The following is a 22,715-nucleotide window of genomic DNA, read 5'->3' on the forward strand; positions in this document are numbered from 1 at the left end:
CTTTCTTCGTCTTAGATGGCCTCGCCGGTCTCATTCTGTTGCTTGTTGCATGCGATTACATTCTAAGTACACATCTATCCCATTCTTCAATAACAAGAAGAAAGCTATTATAGAGGTCAATGAACCTTCTTGCAGCAAATCATTTGATTAGTGCTCAAAAAGACTAGAGTCAAGAGAGCCTCCAGAAGAGAATGAGGATCTCAGACCATGTGAAGGACTCACAAGGCACCTCAAACTGGAAGTAGCGGAGGTGAGAAGCTCCACATGGTCAGATCCAGCAGTAGATAAAATGGGTAAAAGCCCAATCCTGCAAAAGAGCCCTACTCTTGAAGATTATTGCCATACCATATGTCATTTTAGACATCCTCAACCAAGCTAACCATAAATTTCCATGGATACAAAGTACGTTATATACACAAATTGTTTACTTTACATTGTGTTCATACTTAAAAACAGTTTGTTTCTAGAACTCTCTTACACGGGAACTGCCTCTTTTGCCAAGGCTTCTTTCCCAGTGACACCTGCCCTTAAGGACCCAAAATTCTTGTCAAAATCTCTTGGGGAAGGGGGATTTGTGGGGTCTACTTTGAAAACCTCACTAAATGCCAAAGTGCTCTTCACCTGCAAACCAGTGTTAGAGAAAAATGTGTCAGCTTACAATCATGCTGCTTGAAAAAATCAATAATGGTGGTTAGGAGCAAGAGGAAACAGAAAACTTCTGCCTAAAGTTTGAGCCTATAGTATAAAAATGTGGAAAAATAGCCAAAAAAGCAAGAATTTCTTCTATGAAAAATTTGATGAAGATTAGGTATGTTTAGGATAAAGATTTTTCCTAACACTGCTGCAAATGGTCCATGTAATAAATACACATAGTGGAGAGCTGATGCTGCGTAACAATTTCAGTCTTACCTCAAATGTCTTATCACAAGCTGATGGAAGCTCTAATGCAGCAACACATATCTGAGCTATGTCCTCTCTAGATACCTTTCCCTAAAGGTGCAAACATGGAAAACATCAATATCATAATGAAACCCAAACAAACTGAATAACACAATAAATTGCTTGCAACGGTGTTACCGTTATGTTATCGCCCTGCTCAAATATCAAATCTGCTCCAGCTGGTTCCTCTGTTAAAGCACAAGGTCTTACAACAGTGTAAGGAACCCCACTCTCTCGGAGAACATCCTCCCCCTATGTAAGGCAAGCGTCGTCAGCCATTTTCTGAAAGCGATTCAAAGGCCACATAAGCAGATTACCTTTAGTTTGAAATCCATGATAAAACCCAGTTCTTGGTTCATTCTCACGGCAGGAGGCTGTTTGCTTAAGTCCAGCCCTGGTCGATTGGGTCGAGTCACACCCGCGGAACTTACATGGACAAACCTGAAAAGAGAGTTTCAATAAGACACTCAAAAAAGAGCAAAATGGACAGAATTGGACCGGTAGAGATGTCATCTTGAGTTGCTCAGATCCTATCACACTGCCTACGATTTCTATTTATGCTTGTTATCATAGTCAAAAAAGAGTTTGGTGGAGATTAGACAGCTGCTACACTCCATGTCGCGGAAAAAAGACCAGACACACCTACACATAACTCGGATTCTCCAGTAACATCTAAAATGAAATATAGGAGAAGCGATTCCAGCTGTGGAGATGCATATGACATTAAACATGACTCAACTGCGATGGGTTCCTATTGCATAAAATTTTCCAAAGAAACAAAGATTTTGCATACTAACCCATGTATTCAGGAGGCATCTTATTCATCATATGCATAAATGGACAAAACTGTCAAGCTTCGCCTTTCTCAAAAAACAACATCTTGGCAATTTGTAGTCAAATATTAACCTTAGAGGAACAGAGGAGAGTGTCAAACCTTGAAGTGACTGGCTCTTTTAAGTAAGCTTTTATGCTTGCCACTGGTAGCGCAAAAGGACCTTCCTCAAAAGTAGGATTAAGCTTTCCCTCATACTCAAATTTGCTGTACATCAGCTGTCAAAATGGAAAAAGAATGCTTCAGGGACCAGCTATTCTGTTTTTCTTTCGTCTTCAATAGAATATGTTTAGTCTTAACAAAAGTTACCTGTAACGACAAGATGTTTGAGGTGGTTAGAGGTTCTGCATTACTAACAATTCGAGCTCTGAATGTGGGAATAAATTTAGCAAAAGGCAGCCGCACCTAAGACCGAAAAGACCATTCAATCCCCATGACAAGCATGTTACATTAATTTTGCACCCTGAAGATTGCAACCACTTAACTGATTGCCATTCATCCTTAATTGTGTCAAAACTCATGGCATAGCCAAGGGCATCCCAGTCTCTTGAAGTTCGCACAATCAATTTGAAGCGGTGCCCATCTCCTTTCAATCGCAATTCCAAACCTTCATAGGCTGACAGATTCTCTGGTGACTCGAAATTCTGTAAAAAGGAAACTCAGATGTACACACACAGGAAAAGAACACGACTCCTCAGATGAGTACACAAAGCAGGCGGTAAGATGAAAAGCTTCTCCATGATTTTAGTATTGAAGTAGCTATCATTCAGTACGAAAGCAACTATAAAGCAAGGGCCTTAGAAGTTTTTTCGGGTGCAATGTCGGCTCCAATCAATTCTTGTTGTCTGCCCCACCAACAAGCTAGCCTTTAAAATTACCATCCTTCAATGCCATGTCTCCTCTGCAATGGCCTGCAACCCTGATGGTTTTCTTCTGAGCTGTCCAAGCTGCCTCACCCTGCACGTCCACCAGCTGTCCTGACCTCCTCCCGCTTCCTACATCTTCAGCCTGGTTCGCCCGCAGTCCTTATTCAGCTTCTATCAAAATTTATTTCCTGCTTCTGCCTCTGCCTCTGCCTCACCTAACCGCCACTTTCAGTCAGGTCCTTGGGTGACACCATGCTTCCCCAGCTGCAAAGCTTATGCTCTCTTACGAAAAATACATACAAGACCAGAAGACTAGCCCAACTATCTATGCCCCAGGCATCCACAGGATTTGGATCACTTTGGCTCGACATGCACGATGCCCGGTCAGACTACTGACCATGGAGGAGATTAATGAGATCTGCCAGCGACCGATGCTGGATCTCATGTGACCTAGCTATCCCAGCTAGCTGTTTAGCTGCTTAGTTCACACCTAGCAGTTCAGGATTCCATAATATTTTATTTTGTCATTTTGTCATCTTGTTACTTTGACTTTGTATCAGATCCACCACATTGTAACTTTCTGGTCTCATAGGTCATTTTGGCCTTTTGAAGACGTTAATATAACATTTCATTTCATTTCAGGAAAAAGATGCAATTATCGAGGAGCTAAAAGGAGAACTTGCGGCTTGCAAATCTGCAACTAAGGAGAAGGGAGACGACCAACCTTCAGCGTTGAAGGAGCTCGAGAACATGAAGGATCAGATGAAAGCTCTACGTGAAGGAGATGAACAGAAATCGAAAACGGCATCTTCATGGGCGGAACGTCTTGTTAAAACACAAGAAAAGGTTGATGAAGCAGAGAAATGGATTGAGGATGCGAAGAAAGGGAAGGCCCAGATGCCTGAGACCACACCTACCTCCACCATTATTAATATGACCATTGGGGAAGAGCAGAAAAGGAAGAATCGGGCTCTGCATGTGCGGGTCACAGGAGTCAAAGACAAAGAGAATGTAGATGAAGAAGTGAGGGAACTGCTACAAGCATGGGCATCACAGAGCCTACTCACACAAGTGCATGGAGAGTGGGCAAGAAAGAAATCGACGAGAAGGGAAACGTAAAGGATAGGGCACTTATTCTCCGCTTCCCTAATATAGAAATAAGGAAAGAATTTCTAAAGAAGAGGCCAACTCTTAAGAAAACCGGTATTTTCCTGGGAGATGACCTTACATTGGCACAAGTGGCACACATGCAAGAGTTGATGCCAGAGATCGGGGCAGCAAGAGAAAAGGGGAAAATCGCCTTTTATAGAGGAGGGAAAGTAGTGGTTCTGGAAAAGCGCTCATCATGACGGTGCGAGACCTATGGGGCGACGCTCCGGATAGCGGCGTGGAATTGTAATGGATCATATAGGCTAGATGTAGGTGCCTTTTGAAGACAGCTTTAGGGACAAAGACATAGTTTTCTACTCAGAGACACACCAGATACCGGGACAGCTTATGCCACATGTGAAGGGGTATTTATGGGAAACAGCTGGTCGACCAGACAAGAGATCTCTACGAGGTAGCCGGGGTTCAGGAGGAGTAGCAGTCTTATTAAAAGAGGAACTGAGACCACTACTACAGATTATCAGGAAAGATGAACAAGCAAGGTATATGTGGGTGAGAATGACAGCCGAGAAAGGTAGATTTCTATATATCGCTATATGCTACTTCCCTCCAAGTACATCAGTCTACTCCTCACCTAAAGGACAGTCCTCTTTCTCCATATTGAATAATGACATTTGGGAGTTCTCTAGATATGGAGACATCGTTCTCTTAGGAGACTTTAATGCCAGAACTGCCAACTCTCAAGCAGTATTCTATCATACTTCTGAGGAAATGCTCAGAGAAGTGGATTTATCACAGGAGGGGCTTACTAGAAATTCACAGGATAAAGAACACACTGAATATGGGAGACATCTCATGGAGATGGCAACTACACATGGTTTGGCCATACTTAATGGTCTAGAGAATTTCCCTTTATCTGGGGGATTCACATGCTTCCCGCACAGGCATGGAGCCAGTACAGTGGATTATGTCATGACTTCACCAAGCTTTATTTCTAGTATCGAGGACTTTAAGGTGGGACCCAAACCGGTTGGGATTGCAGTGGATCATGCTCTCTTGACCTTATCAATCTCCTTCCAATACAATGCCTCTCAAGTACAAAGGAAGAAGACACACACAAGATATACTTTCACGCCAGAGACTGATTCAGTCTATGTGGAACAGATCTATAATAGGATGTGGGCAGCCGAGCCAGTATATACTGTAGAGGAGATTACTTCTCAGCTAACAGAGATACTACATGGAGCAGCACAAGAGGCATACCCACATACTCAGCCTGATCAGAAGAGAGGATCTGGGAACATGCCTCAAAACAGTTGGTACGACAAGGAATGCAGAGAGACGAGAACCCAGGTCCGGAAAGAGCTTACACTTGGGATCATCACATATAAGCAGTCTCGGATTTCTCTTCGGCATATAGTACGTCGCAAGAAAAGGGCATTTTTAGCCAAACTGGAGAAGGATTTATATCAGCTCTTCTTGAGTCAGGACTCACATGAGGCCTGGCATTTATTTCACGAGCACTCATTACCTTCAACAATTACTTCTCCTGAGATTTGGGGTCAATATGTAACATCATTATATACGGCATTTGGACAGCCTCCATTACCAGATCCGCTAGATCCATGCCCTGCTACTAGTACTTTCTTTACTGCCGAAATGGTGGAAAAAGCCATTGATAAGATGAAGACAAGAAGAGCATATGATCATGAGGGTTTAGTAGCAGAACATCTGATCCATGCAAGGGATCTACTTTCAGAAGTCCTTGCTCGTTGTTTAATCGGGTCATGTGTGAAGGATTACCTGAATCTTGGAAATTATCTACTATCGTACCTATTTTCAAGTCAGGGGATCCTATGATACCCGGGAACTACCGTACCATTATGGTGGGTCACACATTGACCCGACTGTATGCATCCATTCTAGAACAAAAATTGAGTAGATGGGCAGAGAATGAGGGCATAAGGGCAACAGGACAAGCTGGATTCAGGAGAGGTTATTCCACTTTAGATCACATTCTTACGATCAGAGCCATTATTGAGGAAGGAAGAGCAAGCGGGAGAAGGATGTATTGTTGCTTTGTGGATTTTCGGAAAGCTTTTGATACAGTATTAAGGGCCAGATTGCTGTGCAGAATGCAAGAGTTAGGGGTCCCCAAAGAGATTATCTGGGGGGATCATGGCCTTATACGGGTCAGTAACTGGTTATGTACGTACTCCAGAAGGGGATTCCGACATTGTTCATTCTACCGTTGGAGTAAAGCAGGGATGCCCACTGTCCCCTACTTTATTTTGTATGTATATAGATGAGGTATCAGATTACATTGATAGAGAGGGTGACAGAGGTGCTCAACTTGTAGGGTCATGGATCCCTTTGTTGTTGTATGCAGATGATATTGTATTGATAGCAGAATCACCAAATGGAATGCAGAGGCAGTTAGATGCATTACATAAATTCGCTGAGGATAGCAGACTGTCGGTAAATTTGGGTAAAACCAAAGTTATGGTGTTTAACACCACACCGCAGTGGGTTAGGAGATCGGCACCTACATTTGCATATGGCCAGGATACAGTAGAGTACACAGATGCATACACATACCTTGGTGTGGTATTTACGTGACCGAAGTTTACTCTTAAGAAAGCAGCGGATGCTAGATTGTCCAGAGCCTCTGCAGCCTTGGGAGGGTTGGAGAGGATGTGTTCACAAGTGCAGTTTCAGGAACCACGAACAAAACTTTGGCTCTTTGATACTGTGGTGGCTTCGGCTATGCTTTATGGGGTCCAGATTTGGGGACCATCTGTGGATCAGGATAATTGGACGTCAATGGAGAGACCTTTGGTATCTATGATTTCCCGAATGATTAGAGCCAAGGCCTCTGTACCACACGCGATTACCCGTGCGGAACTAGCTGCCCCTCCAATAGAAATTGAAGCTCTTACCAGATCAGTGTCCTTTATACATGGTTTATGGGATACAAATAATTGCCGATATACTAGATTGGCCCTCGAATCCTCTCGACAGTTAGCAATGAAAGGAGATACATCATGCTGGTATGCGCAACTGTCCTCGTGGTTTCAGAGACAAGGGTTCAGTATGGAAAGATAACCCCCCTTCCAATACTCTCTTGAGGCTCCATCACTGGCAATCACATGAACGGAGATTAATAAAATCATCCGCCAGGATCTTATACAGTTGGACACTAAGAGGACATGGGTAGACCCTACACAAGAATTGGGCATGAATATGGCCGACTACAAAGAAAACTTCCTACAGCTATCTGAAGATGGCTCTGTGATTCGCCCGAGCTACATGGATACCCACTTGTCTCATGGTTTGAGATGTGCTATTGGTCAGATTTGTACATCCTCACACCAGTTGGAAATTGAATTTGGAAGATTTAGGGGAATCCCACCTGAGAGCAGAATTTGCAAGTTATGCAGAATGGAGCCGGAGACAGAATTACACTACATATGCCACTACCCCGTATACTATGAGATACGTGGGCATTTCCATTGCCTATTTAAAGAAGGCTTTGGACCTCTAGATAGAGTCATGCAATACCAAGATCAAAGGTGCTTAGGCCTGTACCTACTGGAACTACATCGGCACAGGGATAATCTAATGAGAAGACAAAGAGCACTACAGCCTCAGAGGCAGATCACAGATTTCTTCGGATCGAGAGAAGCAGGAATGGAAGGAGAAGCGAGAGGCCAACAACGAGCACAAAGGAGTACCCACATTCATACCAAAGGCACCCTCATTGACAGGGCGATTGAGCTTAGGAAATCGAGACGACCACGACCGAGATGCAGAGGCACACTTCACCGGAGGAGACTACAACAAAGGATTAGAAGCATTCTAGCCAGACACCCAGAATGCTCCTAAGAAGTTTATCTTATACTTTGTATTTAGTTTTTCACATTTATTTTCACATCTTCACACTTTCCAGACATTGTAACAGACTCACCACTTTTGTATCAGTTTGGTCTCATAGGTCACTCTGGCCTTTTGAAGACGTTAATATAACATTTCATTTCATTTCATCTCTCTCTCTCTCTCTCTCTCTCTCTCTCTCTCTCTCTCTCTCTCTCTCTCTCTCTCTCTATCATTATATATGGTATCTGGACAGCCTCCATTACCAGATCCGCTAGAGCCATGCCTTGCTACTAGTACTTTCTTTACTACGAAAATGGTGGAAAAAGCCATTGATAAGATGAAGACAAGAAGAGCATATGATCATGATGGTTTAGTAGCAGAAAATCTGATCCATGCCAAGGATCTACTTTCAGAAGTCCTTACTTGTCTGTTTAATCGGGTCATGTGTGAAGGATTACCTTAATCTTGGAAATTATCTACTATCGTACCTATTTTCATGTCAAGGGATCCTATGATACACGGGAACTACCATACCATTATGGTAGGTCACACTTTGACCCGACTGTACGCATCCATTCTTGAACAACAATTGAGTAGATGGGCAGAGAATGAGGGCATAAGAGCAACAGGGCAAGCTGGATTCAGAAGGGGTTATTCCACTTTAGATCATATTCTTACGCTCAGAGCCATTATTGAGGAAGGAGGAGCAAACGGGAGAAGGATGTATTGTTGCTTTGTGGATTTTAGGAAAGCTTTTGATACAGTACCAAGGGCCAGATTGATGCGCAGGATGCAAGAGTTAGGGGTCCCCAAAGAGATTATTTGGGGGATCATGGCCTTATACGGGTCAGTAGCTGGGTATGTACGTACTCCAGAAGGGGATTCCGACATTGTTCATTCCACCGTTGGAGTAAAGCAGGGATGCCCACTGTCCCCTACTTTATTTGGTATGTACATAGATGAGGTATCAGATTACATTGATAGAGAGGGTGACAGAGGGGCTCAACTTGCAAGGTCATGGATCCCTTTGCTGTTGTATACAAATGATATTGTATTGATAGCAAAATCACCAGATGGAATGCAGAGGCAGCTAGATGCATTACATAAATCCGCGGAGGACAGTGGATTGTCGGTAAACTTGGGTAAAACCAAAGTTATGGTGTTTAACACCACACCGCAGTGGGTTAGGAGATCGGCACCTACATTTGCATAAGGCCAGGATACAGTAAAGTACACAGATGCATACACATACCTTGGGGTGGTATTTGCAGGACCGAAGTTTACTCTTAAGAAAGCAGCGGATGCTAGATTATCCAGAGCCTCTGCGGCCTTGGGAGGGTTGGAGAGGATGTGTTCACAAGTGCAGTTTCAGGAACCTCGAACAAAACTTTGGCTCTTTGACACTGTGGTGGCTTCGGCTATGCTTTATGGGGTCCATATTTGGGGACCATCTGTGGATCAGGATAATTGGAAGTCAATGGAGAGACCTTTGGTATCTATGATTTCCCGAATGATTAGAGCCAAGGCCTCCGTAACACACGCGATTACCCGAGCGGAACTAGCGGCCCCTCCGATAGAAATTGAAGCTCTTACCAGATCAGTGTCCTTTATACATGGTTTGTGGGATACAAATAATTGCCGATATACTAGACTGGCCCTCGAATCCTCTCGACAATTAGCAATGAAAGGGGATACATCATGCTGGTATGCGCAACTGTCCTCGTGGTTTCAAAGACACGGGTTCACTATGGAAAGATTACCCCCCTTCCAATACTCTCTTGAGGCTCCATCACTGGCAATTACACGAACGGAGATTAATAAAATCATCCGACACGATCTTATACAGTTGGATACTAAGAGGACATGGGTAGACCCTACACAAGAATTGGGCACGAAGATGGCCGACTACAAAGAAAACTTCCTACAACTATCTGAAGATGGATTTGTGATTCGCCCGAGTTACATGGATACCCACCTGTCTCATGGTTTGAGATGTGCTATTGGTCAGATTCGTACATCCTCACACCAGTTGGAAATTGAATTTGGCAGATTTAGGGGAATCCCACCTGAGAGCAGAATTTGCAAGTTATGCGGAATGGAGCCGGAGACAGAATTACACTATACATGCCACTGCACAGTATACTATGAGATACGGGGGCGTTTTCATTGCCTCTTTAAAGAAGGCTTTGGACCTCTAGATAGAATCATGCAATACCAAGATCAAAGATGCTTAGGCTTGTACCTACTGGAACTACATCGGCACAGGGATAATCTAATGAGAAGACAAAGAGCACTACAGCCTCAGAGGCAGATCACAGATTTCTTCGGATCGAGAGAAGCAGGAGTGGAAGGAGAAGCAAGAGGCCAATAGCCAGCACAAAGGAGTACCCATATTCATACCAAAGGCACCCTAATTGACAGAGCGACTGAGCTTAGGAAATCGAGACGACCACGACCAAGATGCAGAAGCACACTTCACCGGAGGAGACTACAACAAAGGATTAGAAGCATTCTAGCCAGACACCTAGAATGCTCCTAAGAATTTTATTTAATACTTTGTATTTAGTTTTTCACATTTATTTTCACACTTTCACACTTTTCACACTTAGTACTTTAGTACTAAGGTACCCAGACATTGTAACAGATTCACCACTTTTGTATCAGTTTGGTCTCATAGGTCATTCTGGCCTTTTGAAGACGTTAATATAACATTTCATTTCATTTCTCTCTGTGAAGGTTGAAGGTAGCGGGCTGCTCTCCCCCTCCCTCTGCGCGCGAACTGAAGGTTGAAGGCATGAGATGACAATGTGCGAACTGCTGCTGCTGTTGATGGCGTAGAGGGCTGTTCCCCAGCAGGTCGCGAGCAGGGCATCTTCAGAGACAGCGGGCTGCTCCCCCCCTCCCTCTACATGCGAACTGAAGGCTGAAGGCATGAGCTCTCTGCGCGAACTCCTGCTGCTGCTGCTGGCGTAGAGGGCTATTCTCCAGCACGTCGTGAGCAGGGCACCTCTATCACAAGTGAACAGGGGAGGCTGTAGGGAATTGGCTGCTGTGCAGGGTGCAATCCCTTGAGCAGGGAGCAAGCAGCATGCCTAGGAGCAGGCTATTTAGGGCACCACGTCAGTTCTCTGAATTTTGTGCAGGGAACGGGCAGCGCGCAAGGGAACAGGCCTGTTTTGGGCAGCGCGAGGGCTGTGCAGGTTGTAGGGTGGTGGTGCTCTGATGTGCCAGCAGTTCACGCGAGGCAACAGTAAGGCAGAAGCGCGAGTAGCAGAAGTCAAAAGTTTGCAGCATGCCAATGCGCAGTTAGGGTTTGCAACAGTGAGTAAACAGGGCGCGGGTGCGTCGGGCAGTGGCACTTCACGACAGGCTGCCCTACTCGCGACAGAGACTTGCTATCACTAGGGCTCAGCATAAGCTTCCGAACCATAAAAACATAGTTGCCGTAATTGGATTTTCTCAAAACGATTAGGTTGAGTACTATAGCACGTTGATTTAATTTAATGATAAGCAAGGGCCTTGCTTGAGGCAAGAGTGTCTTCTCTCTCTCTCTCTCTCTCTCTCTCTCTCTCTCTCTCTCTCTAGCTTTAGGCAGTGCCCATGGGTTGCTTATCTATAATGGCCTTCCACGATGGCCCGGATCGGATGCTCTTACATGTTGGAACCCCAAAGGGGGTTCGAGTACGGTAGACTACTTGATGGGATCACATGCACTGATTCAGGACATCAGAGATTTTACTATTTCAGGGCGTCCCCTGGCTTTGGCAGCAGATCATGCATATTTGAGCTTCACATTGATGGGTGGTGGAGATGCAGAGCTGCAGGGAGACCCATCCCCTGGACATCCACATTATCAGTTTACTACAGCGACTACTGACATCTATGGGGTCACAGTGTCGGATAGGCTGTATGTATTGGATCCGCATCGCACATTGGATGAGCTCACCCAGGGTATGGCACATGTGTTACATGCATCAGCGGGATTGGCCTTCCCATGTACAGTGGCATCAGCAGCCCCTCCGCGTTGCACTGCTCCGTGCAACAGTTGGTATGATGATGAGTGCCGGGAGACCCGGAAGAGGCTTCAGAGAGAGGAGGCTTGTGGGGCATGTAGCCATAAGCATGCACAGACGATCTTCCGCCGTCTTATTCGGCGGAAGAAGAGGGCCTACCTGATACGCCTGGAGGACGAGATATACCAGTTGTTCTTGAGTCAGGACAGCAAGAGAGCATGGAGGATGTTTCAGGAGAGACAGCCGGGTACCCCCATTACAACCCCAGAGGCATGGAGAGCGTATGCAGAGGCACTATATGATATCCCAGGACAGCCCCCCATTCCACAGCCAGGGGACATTAGACCGCACATGAGCGACTTCTTTACTGTACATATGGTAGCAGAGGCCATCAGCAGATTACAGCATGGGAGAGCCCAAGATCAGGATGGGCTAGTGGGTGAGCACTTCATCTATGCATGTAGGGAACTGGCCCCCCTTTTGGCACACATGTTAACAGGGCGATTTGTGAGGGCTTTCCAGCCAGTTGGACGGCCAATACCATAGTCCCACTTTTCAAAAGTAGGGATCTGATGGTACAGGGCAACTATTGGACCATTATGATTGGGCATTATCTGGCCAAGATTTATGGGTCTATCGTAGACAGAGAGCTCAGTGTCTGGGCAGAGAGACATGGCCACAGAGCTAGAGGACAGGCTGGTTTTCGGCGAGGGTTCTCCACTATGGATCACATACTGACTCTTCGGGCATTGATAGAGGAGCGGCGGGCAGAGGGAGACAAGAGGAGACTATATTGTTGCTTTGTGGACTTCCGCAAGGCATTTGATTCTGTCCCGAGATTTCGTTTGATGCAGAGGCTACAGGATATAGGAGTTCCAGAGGCTATCTGATGGGGGATTTATGCATTGTATGAGTCGGTGACTGGGAGGGTGGGGGACTTTCAGATGCTATCGAAAGTACAATTGGGGTGAAATAGGGATGCCCACTGTCTCCCACTCTTTGGGATTTACATCGATGAGCTCTCAGAGTATGTGGATACATATGGTGATGCGGGATCCAGCCTGGCAGGGGTGATGATACCACTTCTTTTGTATGCAGACGATGTGGTATTGATTTCGGACTCTCCAGAGGGGCTACAGAGACAGTTGGATGCTCTCCAGAGATTTTGTGCAGATAGGGACTTGATAGTGAACCTTGGGAAAACCAAGGTTATGGTGTTCAACACCACACAGGCATGGGTCACTCGAGCAGAGCATCAGTTCACATTTAGAGGGGAGATGGTGGAGCAAGTACGGTCTTATGTATACTTAGGAGTGACTTTTACAAGCCCGCGCTTCTCATTGAAGCAAGCAGCAGATACTAGGTTGGACAGGGGCTTCGCAGCTTTGGGGAGGCTTGAGAGGCAGTGAGCTCATGTACAGTTTCAGGAGCCGTGCACGAAGCTTTGGTTGTTCGATTCGTTGGTCACCCCGGCATTGTTGTATGGATCCATGGTGTGGGGGCCTAGCCTCAGTACAGAGGAGTGGAGGCGTATGGAGAGACCACTAGTTACGATGATTGCACAGATGATCCGGTGCAAGGCATCAATACCACATGCTATTGTCAGAGCTGAGATGGCAGCATCCTCCATAGTGACAGAGGCCATATTTCAGAGTGTGATAGGCCTACATCGCATAAGGGAGCTCCCCCCAGAGAGATATTCGAGATTGGAACTAGATTCCTCCAGACAGTCAGCAGAAGATGGGGTTCATGATTGTTGGTATGCACAGATGCAGACATGGTTTGGGAGACATGGACTACAGATGGATGCACTTCCACCCTTCCGGTATAGCTTGGACTGCCCGCACCTCCAGCTTACGCGCACTGAGCACAACCGGGTGATCAGATCAGATATTGTGCAGCTGGAGACAGAAAGGACCTGGCAGCGACCTCTAGAGCCATTAGGCACGAAGATGGCCCATTACAGGGACCACTTCTTGCATGTTTCGTTGGAGGGTTTTGTGATTCGGCCAGCATACATGGATGTACATCTCTCACATGGGTTGCGCAGTGCCATTGGACAGATTCGTACCTCCTCCCATCAACTACGCATCGAGACAGGCACATACATGCAGATGGCCCGGATAGATAGGACATGTCAGCTATGCCACCAAGAGGTGGAATCTGAGGAGCATTACATTTGCCGCTGCACAGTCTATTACGAGATCAGGGGGAGATACCATTGCCTTTTCAGAGAGGGCTTTGGACCATTACGTCGGGTGATGGATTATGAGGACCAGAGATGCCTCGGACTCTTTTTACTAGAGCTGAGGAGGCATAGGGACAAACTATTACAAGACAGTTCTCCACCAACAGATCGACAGCGCACTATGCGTGACTTCTTCAGTAGAGAGAGAGAGGACCTTGGGACGCAGACTCCGTCTATGGATACAACCGATGCATACACTTACCCGGGGGTAGTCTTTACTGGGCCGAGATTTTCTTTGAGAAGAGCAGCAGAGACTAGACTAACTACAGCTGGTGCGGCTCTGGGAGGAATAGAGAGGATGTGTTCGCAGGTTCAATTCCAAGAACCCCCCTAGGACAAAGTTATGGCTCTTTGATACGTTGGTTGCCTCTACTATGTTATATGGGGTGTAGGTTTGGGGACCTTCTGTAGGCCACGATGGTTGGAGGCGTATGGAGAAGCCCCCGGTATCTATGATCTCTCGGCTGATTAGAGCCAAGGCTTCCGTACCGCATGATATCATTCGAGCGGAATAAGCTGCCCCCCCCTATGGAGATTGAGGCGCTTACCAGATCAGTCTCCTTTGTACACAGTCTGTGGGATATTACAAGAGACAGATATGCCAGGGTGGCTCTAGAGTCCTCCAGACAATTAGCTCTTAATGGGGATACATCATGCTGGTATGCAAAGATGCCATCATGGTTTCAAACACATGGTTTCACCATGGACAGGTTACCTCCTTTTCAATACTCTCTACAGGCACCCTTGACGTCTCTGACGCGGGTAGAGATTAATAGACTCATTCGTCAAGATCTGATCCAGCTGGATAAGAGGAGGACATGGATAGAGCCGATACAGGAGTTGGGCACAAAGATGGCTTTCTATAGAGAACATCTTCTCCACCTCACGGGGGATGGGTTTGTGATTCGACCTAGCTATATGGACACGCATCTTTCACATGGTTTGCGTTGTGCCATTGGCCAGATATGCACGTCCTTACATCAGCTCGAGATTGAGACTGGCAGATTCAGAGGGAATCCAGCAGATAGCAGGATATGCCGCTTATGCCATCTAGAGCCAGAGACAGAGGTACATTACATATGTCATTGCACAGTGTACTATGAGATACAAGGCCGTTTTCATTGTCTATTCAAAGAAGGTTTTGGGCCTCTATCTAGGGTCATGAGTTATGAGGATCAGAGATGTCTTGGGCTATACCTACTTGAGTTACACAGGCATAGAGAAACTTTATTGAGGAGAGCTGAAGAGAGACAACCCCAGAGACAGATCACAGATTTCTTTACACTAGATATTGTACACCCAGAAGAACAGACAAAGGAGCAGCCAATAGTGGAGAGGTCTGCCAGCACTACTGGCATTCTCATAGACCGAGTATTGGAGCTAGGGAGATCTAGACGACCCCAATGGAGAAGAGGGGCTACATAGTTTCGAAGGAGGCTACAACAAAGGATTTGAGCCATACTTTTTCATCGTCCAGAGTGCAGATGAAGATGGGTCTCTATGAAGATGGATCTCTACTTCCCTCCTATATTGTCTACACACTATACTACTTAGTTCACACATTTCATGCCTTTCACCTTTCACTCCTATCAGCTTAGTTTAGGATTCCGCAGTATTCATATTTTGTTATCCTAGTTTAATTTATTTTGTTAATCTGACTTTGTATCAGATACACCGCATTGTAACTTTCTGGTCTCATAGGTCACTTTGGCCTTTTGAAGACGTTAATATAACATTTCATTTCATTTCATCTCTCTCTCTCTGAGGACATGGATAGAGCCATCACGGGAGTTGGGGTACAAAGAGGGCTTTCTATAGAGAGCATCTTCTCCAACTCACGACAGACGGATTTGTCACACGGGCCAGCTACATGGACACACATCTATCTCATGGGTTACGATGTGCCATAAGTCAGATACGAACATCTTCACACCGGCTTGGGATTGAGACAGGTAGATTCAGAGGCATACCAGCCGACTGTAGGATATGTTAATTATGCCATGCAGAGCCAGAGACAGATTTTCACTACATATGTCACTGCACAGTCTACTATGAGATACGGAGACGCTTTCACTGTTTATTCAGAAATGGTTTTGACTCGTTAGATAGAGTCATGAGGTATCAGGATCAGAGAATCGAGATGTCTCGGATTATTTCTACTTGAGATACAGAGACATAGAGACTCTCTATTGAGAGGGCATAGACAGAGACAGTCCCACAGATGCATCTCATATTTTTTCAGTCCGAGTACCACAGAGGCAGAGGGGCCACCACCACCATAGAGCTCGTTTCCCACCCATACACACACCAGTGGTACTCTCATTGACCGAGCTATAGAGTTGGGGAGATCGAGACGACCACGATTGAGGAGGGGAGCCACGTAGCATCGACGAAGATTGCGGCAGAGGATCCACAGGTTTCTAGCACGACATCCAGAGTGTCGATCAAGATAGGCTTCATGCTACTGCTATATTGTATCATGGTGACACTTATCCCCACTTTGTACCTTTGTGGAATTATACCATTGCTCAGCTTACCAGCCACCCATAGTAGTCGGTAGCACTCCTATCTCAGTTTCTAGTTTGTAGTTTTCTATGTTTGTACCCAGACTTGGTACTAAACTCACCGTTGTAATCAGTTTGGTCTCATAGGTCATTTTGGCCTTTTGTAGACGATAATATATCATTTCATTTCATTTTCTCTCTCTCTCTCTCTCTCTCTCTCTCTCTCTCTCTCTCTCTCTCTCTCTCTCTCGTCCGTACTCTATTGCTGCCCCTCCCTTGCCATACCTCCTCACGTTCCCCCACTCGCCCAACTACCACGCCCGCTGCTAATGTGGATGCACACGTGCGCTTAGTGGCTTTTCGGACGGCGATCAAGCATGAGGAAGCTGAACGATAAAGCTGACCCCCTAGAGGATGCCATTCAAAAGTGCAAAGAGGAAATGACGGAGACCATTACCAAGATGAACCGCAATCTCTTGGGCACAATAAACATGCTCGAAGGACGCGTGCTGATCCAAGAGAGTAAGATAAATACGTTGGAAGACCGAGTGACGACTTAGGATGAAGAGATTGCGTCACTCAAGAAAGATCTCACCGAAGCACGATCAAGAAACACACTGGAAGAGGGCAAACTGCAACCCTCAGTAATCGAAGAAATCAACACGATCAAGGAGCAAGTACGGGCCATCAAAGAGGGAGAAGAGCAACACAAAGAAATGACGACTTCTTGGGTGGATGTTCTTACCAAAACTCAACAGAAGGCGGATGAAGCCGAGAAATGGATCAAGGTGGCCAAGAAAGGAAAAGGCAAGGAGATAACACCCATGGCCACACCCACTATCATTAATCAGACACTAGAGGAGGAGCAAAGAAGACGGGTAAGCGCTTTACATGTGAGAATTTGCAGTCTTAAAGACAAAGGCAATGTGGACAAAGAGGTAAAAGAACTCATAGCCTTGATGGGGGTTCATGAGCCGACACACACAAGAGCATGGAGAGTGGGCAACATAAAGAAAAATGGAAGTAGTGGGAAAATCTCAAAAGAAAGAGCATTCATCCTCCGTTTTCCCTCCATGGAAGCGAAGAAGTCCTTCTTGAAGAAAAGACCAACTCTTAAAGAGACGGGCATCTTTCTCGGGGATGATCTCACCCTCCCACAGATCGCTCATATGCAGGAAGTAATGCCAGAGATTAGAGCGGCAAGGGGAAAAGGCAAGATTGCCTTTTACCGAGATAGAAGAGTGGTAATACTAGAGCGACGCTCCACATGACGGTGCGAGGCTTATGGGACCACACTCAAAGTGGATGCCTGGAATTGTAATGGATCTATGCGTCTGGATGTGGGTGCTTTTGAGGAGAGCTTTACTGGCAGAGACATCATCTTTTACTCTGAGACACACCACGCCCCTTGGCAATCCATGCCTCACATCACTGGATATAGGTGGGAGACAGCTTACAGACAGGAGACACTCTCAGAGCACAGAGGACACGGCTTGGGGGGAGTGGCGGTGTTATTTAGAGAGGATCTGCAGCCATTGATACATATAGCCCGCAGGGATGAGCAGGCTAGGTACATGTGGGTGAGATTGAAAGCAGAGACAGGCAGATATCTCTACCTTGCTATTTGCTACTTTTCCCCGAGTACATCATGCATCACCCAGAGGACAGTCCCCTTTCTCTATTTTGGATGATGACATATGGGAGTTCTCTAGAGATGGTGACATTATCATTCTAGGGGACTTCAATGCTAGGACTGCCCATCACCAGACAGTGTTTTATGATACTTCAGAGGAGATGCTAAGAGAGTTAGATGTTGTAGAGACGGGCCTGTCTAGACTATCACACGATGTGGAATATACTGAGTACGGGCGACACCTGATAGACATGGGCACCGCACATGGATTGGCCATCTTGAATGGCCTACAGAGATTTCCTGCTGCGGGAGGTTTCACATGCTTCCCACACAGACATGGAGCCAGCACAATGGACTATGTCATGGCACAACCGAATCTCATCTCTAGTATCCAGGATCTCACAGTTGGGCCCAGACCGGTCGGGGTGGCAGTGCATCATGCTCTGGTGTCGATGACCATCTCCTTCCAGTTTAGTGTAGCACACAGGCCACGGGTAGCAGCCCCTACTCGCTACACCTTCACACGGGAGACAGATTCTATATACATAGACGGGATCTACAGACGCCTATGCACTGAGGACCGGGGCGACCTCTGGAGGAGCTAACTACTATACTGACACAGACATTACATGATGCAGCAACAGAGGCATACCCACACACCCAGCCTGAGCAGAGACGCCGATCAGGGAGCATGCCTCAGAACAGCTGGTACGATGAGGAGTGCCGCCAGACTAGAGCCAGACTTCAAAGGGAGGTGCTTTTGGGGGACGTCACTCACAGACAGTCATAGATTGACTTCCAACGCCTGGTGCGGCGGAAGAAGAGGGCTTTTTTGGCCCGACTCGAGCAGGATCTATAACAGCTATTCTTGAGTCAGGACTCGCGTGAGGCGTGGCGGCTCTTTCATGAGCAATCCCCCCCCCCCCCTGCTATTTCCTCCACAGAGACCTGGGGTCAGTACGCATCATCTTTGTACACAGTACCTGGACAGCTGCCCCTTCCCAAGCCCCCCGATCCATGCCCACACACATGTGCTTTTTTCACCGCTGAGATGGTGAAGAAAGCTATTGACAGGATGAGGACTGGGAGAGCTTATGATCATGATGGCTTAGTCGCTGAGCATTTCATGCATGCCAAAGACCTACTAGCAGAGCTTCTAGCAGTTATGTTTAACCATGCCATGTGTGAGGGCCTACCGGACACTTGGAGCCTATCTACGATTGTACCTATCTTCAAGTCACGAGACCCCATGGAGCCTGGGAATTATCGCACTATCATGATTGGACACACACTAGCACGGTTGTATACATCCATTCTTGAGCAACAACTGAGTAGATGGGCAGAGAGGGAAGGAATGCGTGCAGTTGGGCAGGCAGGGTTCAGGAGAGGCTTTTCTACTCTTGACCATATCTTGACACTCAAGGCCATCATCGAGGAAGGCAGATCTCATGGGAGACGGATCTATTGTAGCTTTGTGGACTTCCGCAAAGCTTTTGACATAGTACCCAGAGCTAGATTGATGTGCAGATTACAGGAAATGGGAGTACCCACAGAGCTCATTTGGGGGATCATGGCATTGTACAGATCAGTAGTAGGGCATGTACGCACCCCTGAGGGACTTTCTACACCGGTTCACTCCACTATTGGGGTGAAGCAGGGCTGCCCGCTCTCTCCTACTCTTTTCGGTATGTATGTGGATGAGGTTTCTGACTACATTGAGAGCGATGGTGATAGAGGTGCACAGTTGGCAGGGACATGGATTCCACTTTTGTTATATGCTGATGATATAGTGTTGATCTCCGAATCTCCAGAGGGAATGCAACGTCAATTGGATGCTTTGCATAGGTTTGCCACGAAAATGGTTTCTCTGTTAACCTTGGTAAAACCAAGGTTATGGTGTTTAATACCACCCCACAGTGGATCGGGAGGTCAGCACCTACATTCACATATGGCCAGGAGACTGTGGAGTACACAGATGCTTACACTTACCTTGGAGTGGTTTTTAGCCGACCTGCATTCTCACTCAGAAGAGCAGCAGAGACCAGACTGACTAGAGCCCACGCAGCATTGGGTAGATTGAAGAAGATGTGTTCGCAGGTTCAGTTTCACGAGCCCCGGATGAAGCTCTGGCTCTTTGACACTTTGGTGGCTTCAGCATTGCTCTATGGAGCTGAGATATGGGGACCTTCATTGGATCACCACGGGAGGCCGGGTCGCACAGATGGATGGGGGAACATGGAGAAACCTCTCGTCTCTATGATCTCGCGGCTCATTAGAGCCAAGGCATCAGTACCACGGGCCATTATCCGAGCAGAGCTAGCGGCCCCCCCACTAGTGGTGGAGGCGCTCACCAAATCAGTCTCCTTCATAAACCGCACATGGGAACTTCCTAGAGACAGATATGCTCGCATTGCACTTGAGTCCTCTCGACAGTTAGCCATGCAAGGAGATACAACATGCTGGTATGGGGAGATGGCATCATGGTTTCAGGCGCATGGGGTCAGCATAGACAGGCTGCCACCATTCCAGTACTCATTGGATGCACCATCTCTCACTCTTACACAGTCAGAGATCACCAAGCTCATCCGCCAAGACCTGACCCAGCTAGACACACGGAGGACATGGATACAGCCAGCACAGGAATTGGGCACGAAGATGGCTTTCTACAGAGACCACCTTCTCCAGCTTACGGAGGATGGTTTTGTGACGAGACCCAGATAAATGGACACCCACTTGTCTCATGGGATACGATGTGCTATTGGCGAGTTACGCACATCTTCTCACCAGCTGCGGATTGAGACTGGGAGATACAGCGGAATACCAGCAGAGGCCAGGACATGCCCCTTGTGTGACATGGAGCCTGAGACAAAGTTGCATTATACATGCCGCTGCCCCGCATACTACGAGATACGAGGCCACTTCCATTGCTTGTTCAGAGAGGGTTTTGGACCACTCTCAAGAGTCATGGGATACGAGGATCAGAGATGCCTGGGTTTGTTCTTGCTCAAGCTGCACAGACACAGAGATAGCCTGCTGAGTGGTGAGGCTAGCCAGTCTCAAAGACGAATCACAGACTTCTTCAGAGCAGACACGGGACAGCCGCAACAGCCACTCCCACAGCAGAGCTCCCCCTCGTTTCACACCAGAGGCACACTGATCGACCGAGCGACTGAACTCGGGAAATCCAAGCGTCCACGACTGCGGAGGACTACACAGCATCGACGGAGGCTACGTCAGAAGATTCGGAGCACTCTGGCCAGGCATACACGACGCCCGGTCAGACTACTAACCATGGAGGAGATTGATAAGATCCGCCAACGACCAATGCTAGATCTCCTGTAATTCAGCTATCCCAGCAAGCCGCCAATTTTTGCTTAGTTCAAATCGACCACTCTAGGATCCCATAGTATATATCTTTGTTGTACTGTTGTTATTTTGTTACTCTGACTTTGTATCAGATCCACCACCTTGTAACTTTTTGGTCTCATAGGTCGCTATGGCCTTTTGAAGACGTTAATATAACATTTCATCTCTCTCTCTCTCATCTCTCTCTCTCTCTCTCTCTCTCTCTCTCTCTCTCTCTCTCTCTCTCTCTCTCTCTCTCTGAGCAGCGCGAGCACGCTGATGTAACTGCACAGAGCAGGAGACTCGCAAACAAGCTAGCAGGGATAGGAGCAGGAGGTTTCTCCACGTGCAGGTCTCTCTCTCTCTCTCGGAAATAAAAAATGGAGAACACATGATTGAAAAGAATGCACTGATCGAAGCACTTAAGGGAGACCTCGCATCTTGCAAAACTACCCCCGCAAAGGAAGGAGAAAACCAACCCTCAATGGTAAAGGAGCTCGAAAGCATTATGGAACAGGTGAAAACTCTACGGGAAGAGGAAAAGCAGAAGGCTTGAACCTCCTCTTCATGGGCAGAGCACCTTTTCAAAACACAAGAGAAGGTTGGTAAAGCTGAAAAGTGGATCGAGGACGCAAAGAAAGGAAAAGATAAGATGCCTGAAGCCAAATTGTCATCCACTATCATCAACATGACGGTTGAGGAGGAGCACACGAGAAAGACTAGAGCCCTTCATGTGCGTGTTACACGTCTCAAAGACACTGGAAAAGTAGAAGAAGAAGTGCAAGAGCTCATGAAGCGCATGGGTATTTTTGAACCCACACACAAAGGTGCTTGGAGAGTTGGCAAGAAGGGGAGTGATGAGAAAGGAAGGCTTAAGGAAAGAGCACTCATTATACGTTTCCCTATGCTGGAAGCTAGGAAGAAATTCTTGAAGAAGTGACAAACATTCGAGCAAACTGGGATATTTTTGGGTGATGACCTCACTCTAACACAGGTAGCACACATGCAAGAGTTAATGCCAGAGATCAAGGCGGTGAGGGAGAAAGGAAAAATTGCTTTCTACAGGGGAGGGAGAGTAGCGGTGTTGGAAAAACGCACCGCAAGACCTATGGGACCAGCCTTAAAATGGCAACATGGAATTGTAATAAATCAATGAAGCTGGATGTAGGCGCATTTGAGGATAGCTCTAAGGGAAGAGACATCATTTTTTACTCGGAAACGCATCAGACTCCTTGCCACGCATTACCTAGAGTGACGGGATACCATTGGGAGACTACTTGTAGGCAACATGTGAGATCAACAAATAGAAGACGGGGGTCAGGAAGTTTAGGTGCCATTTTCTCGTATACGCT

General features: G+C 46.7%; 1 protein-coding gene across 1 annotated transcript in view; it reads right to left on the reverse strand.

Annotated features, from left to right (window-relative positions):
* Positions 1-366: 366 nt before the first annotated feature.
* The window catches only part of LOC147459504 (NAD(P)-binding Rossmann-fold superfamily protein), an 84,480-nt gene continuing 62,131 nt past the window's right edge, over positions 367-22,715 (reverse strand). Inside the window, exons 10-16 of the mRNA XM_086510771.1 lie at positions 2,257-2,415; positions 2,081-2,176; positions 1,874-1,989; positions 1,257-1,380; positions 1,078-1,191; positions 910-990; positions 367-621 (exon numbers count right to left, since the gene is read on the reverse strand). Of these exons, the coding sequence (XP_086366897.1) occupies positions 475-621; positions 910-990; positions 1,078-1,191; positions 1,257-1,380; positions 1,874-1,989; positions 2,081-2,176; positions 2,257-2,415 (837 nt within the window). The 3' untranslated portion in view covers positions 367-474. The remainder of the gene's footprint in view (positions 622-909; positions 991-1,077; positions 1,192-1,256; positions 1,381-1,873; positions 1,990-2,080; positions 2,177-2,256; positions 2,416-22,715) is intronic.

This window comes from Adiantum capillus-veneris, chromosome 4, assembly GCF_014529385.1.
Source record: "Adiantum capillus-veneris isolate H3 chromosome 4, ASM1452938v2, whole genome shotgun sequence".
Taxonomy (NCBI): domain Eukaryota; kingdom Viridiplantae; phylum Streptophyta; class Polypodiopsida; order Polypodiales; family Pteridaceae; genus Adiantum; species Adiantum capillus-veneris.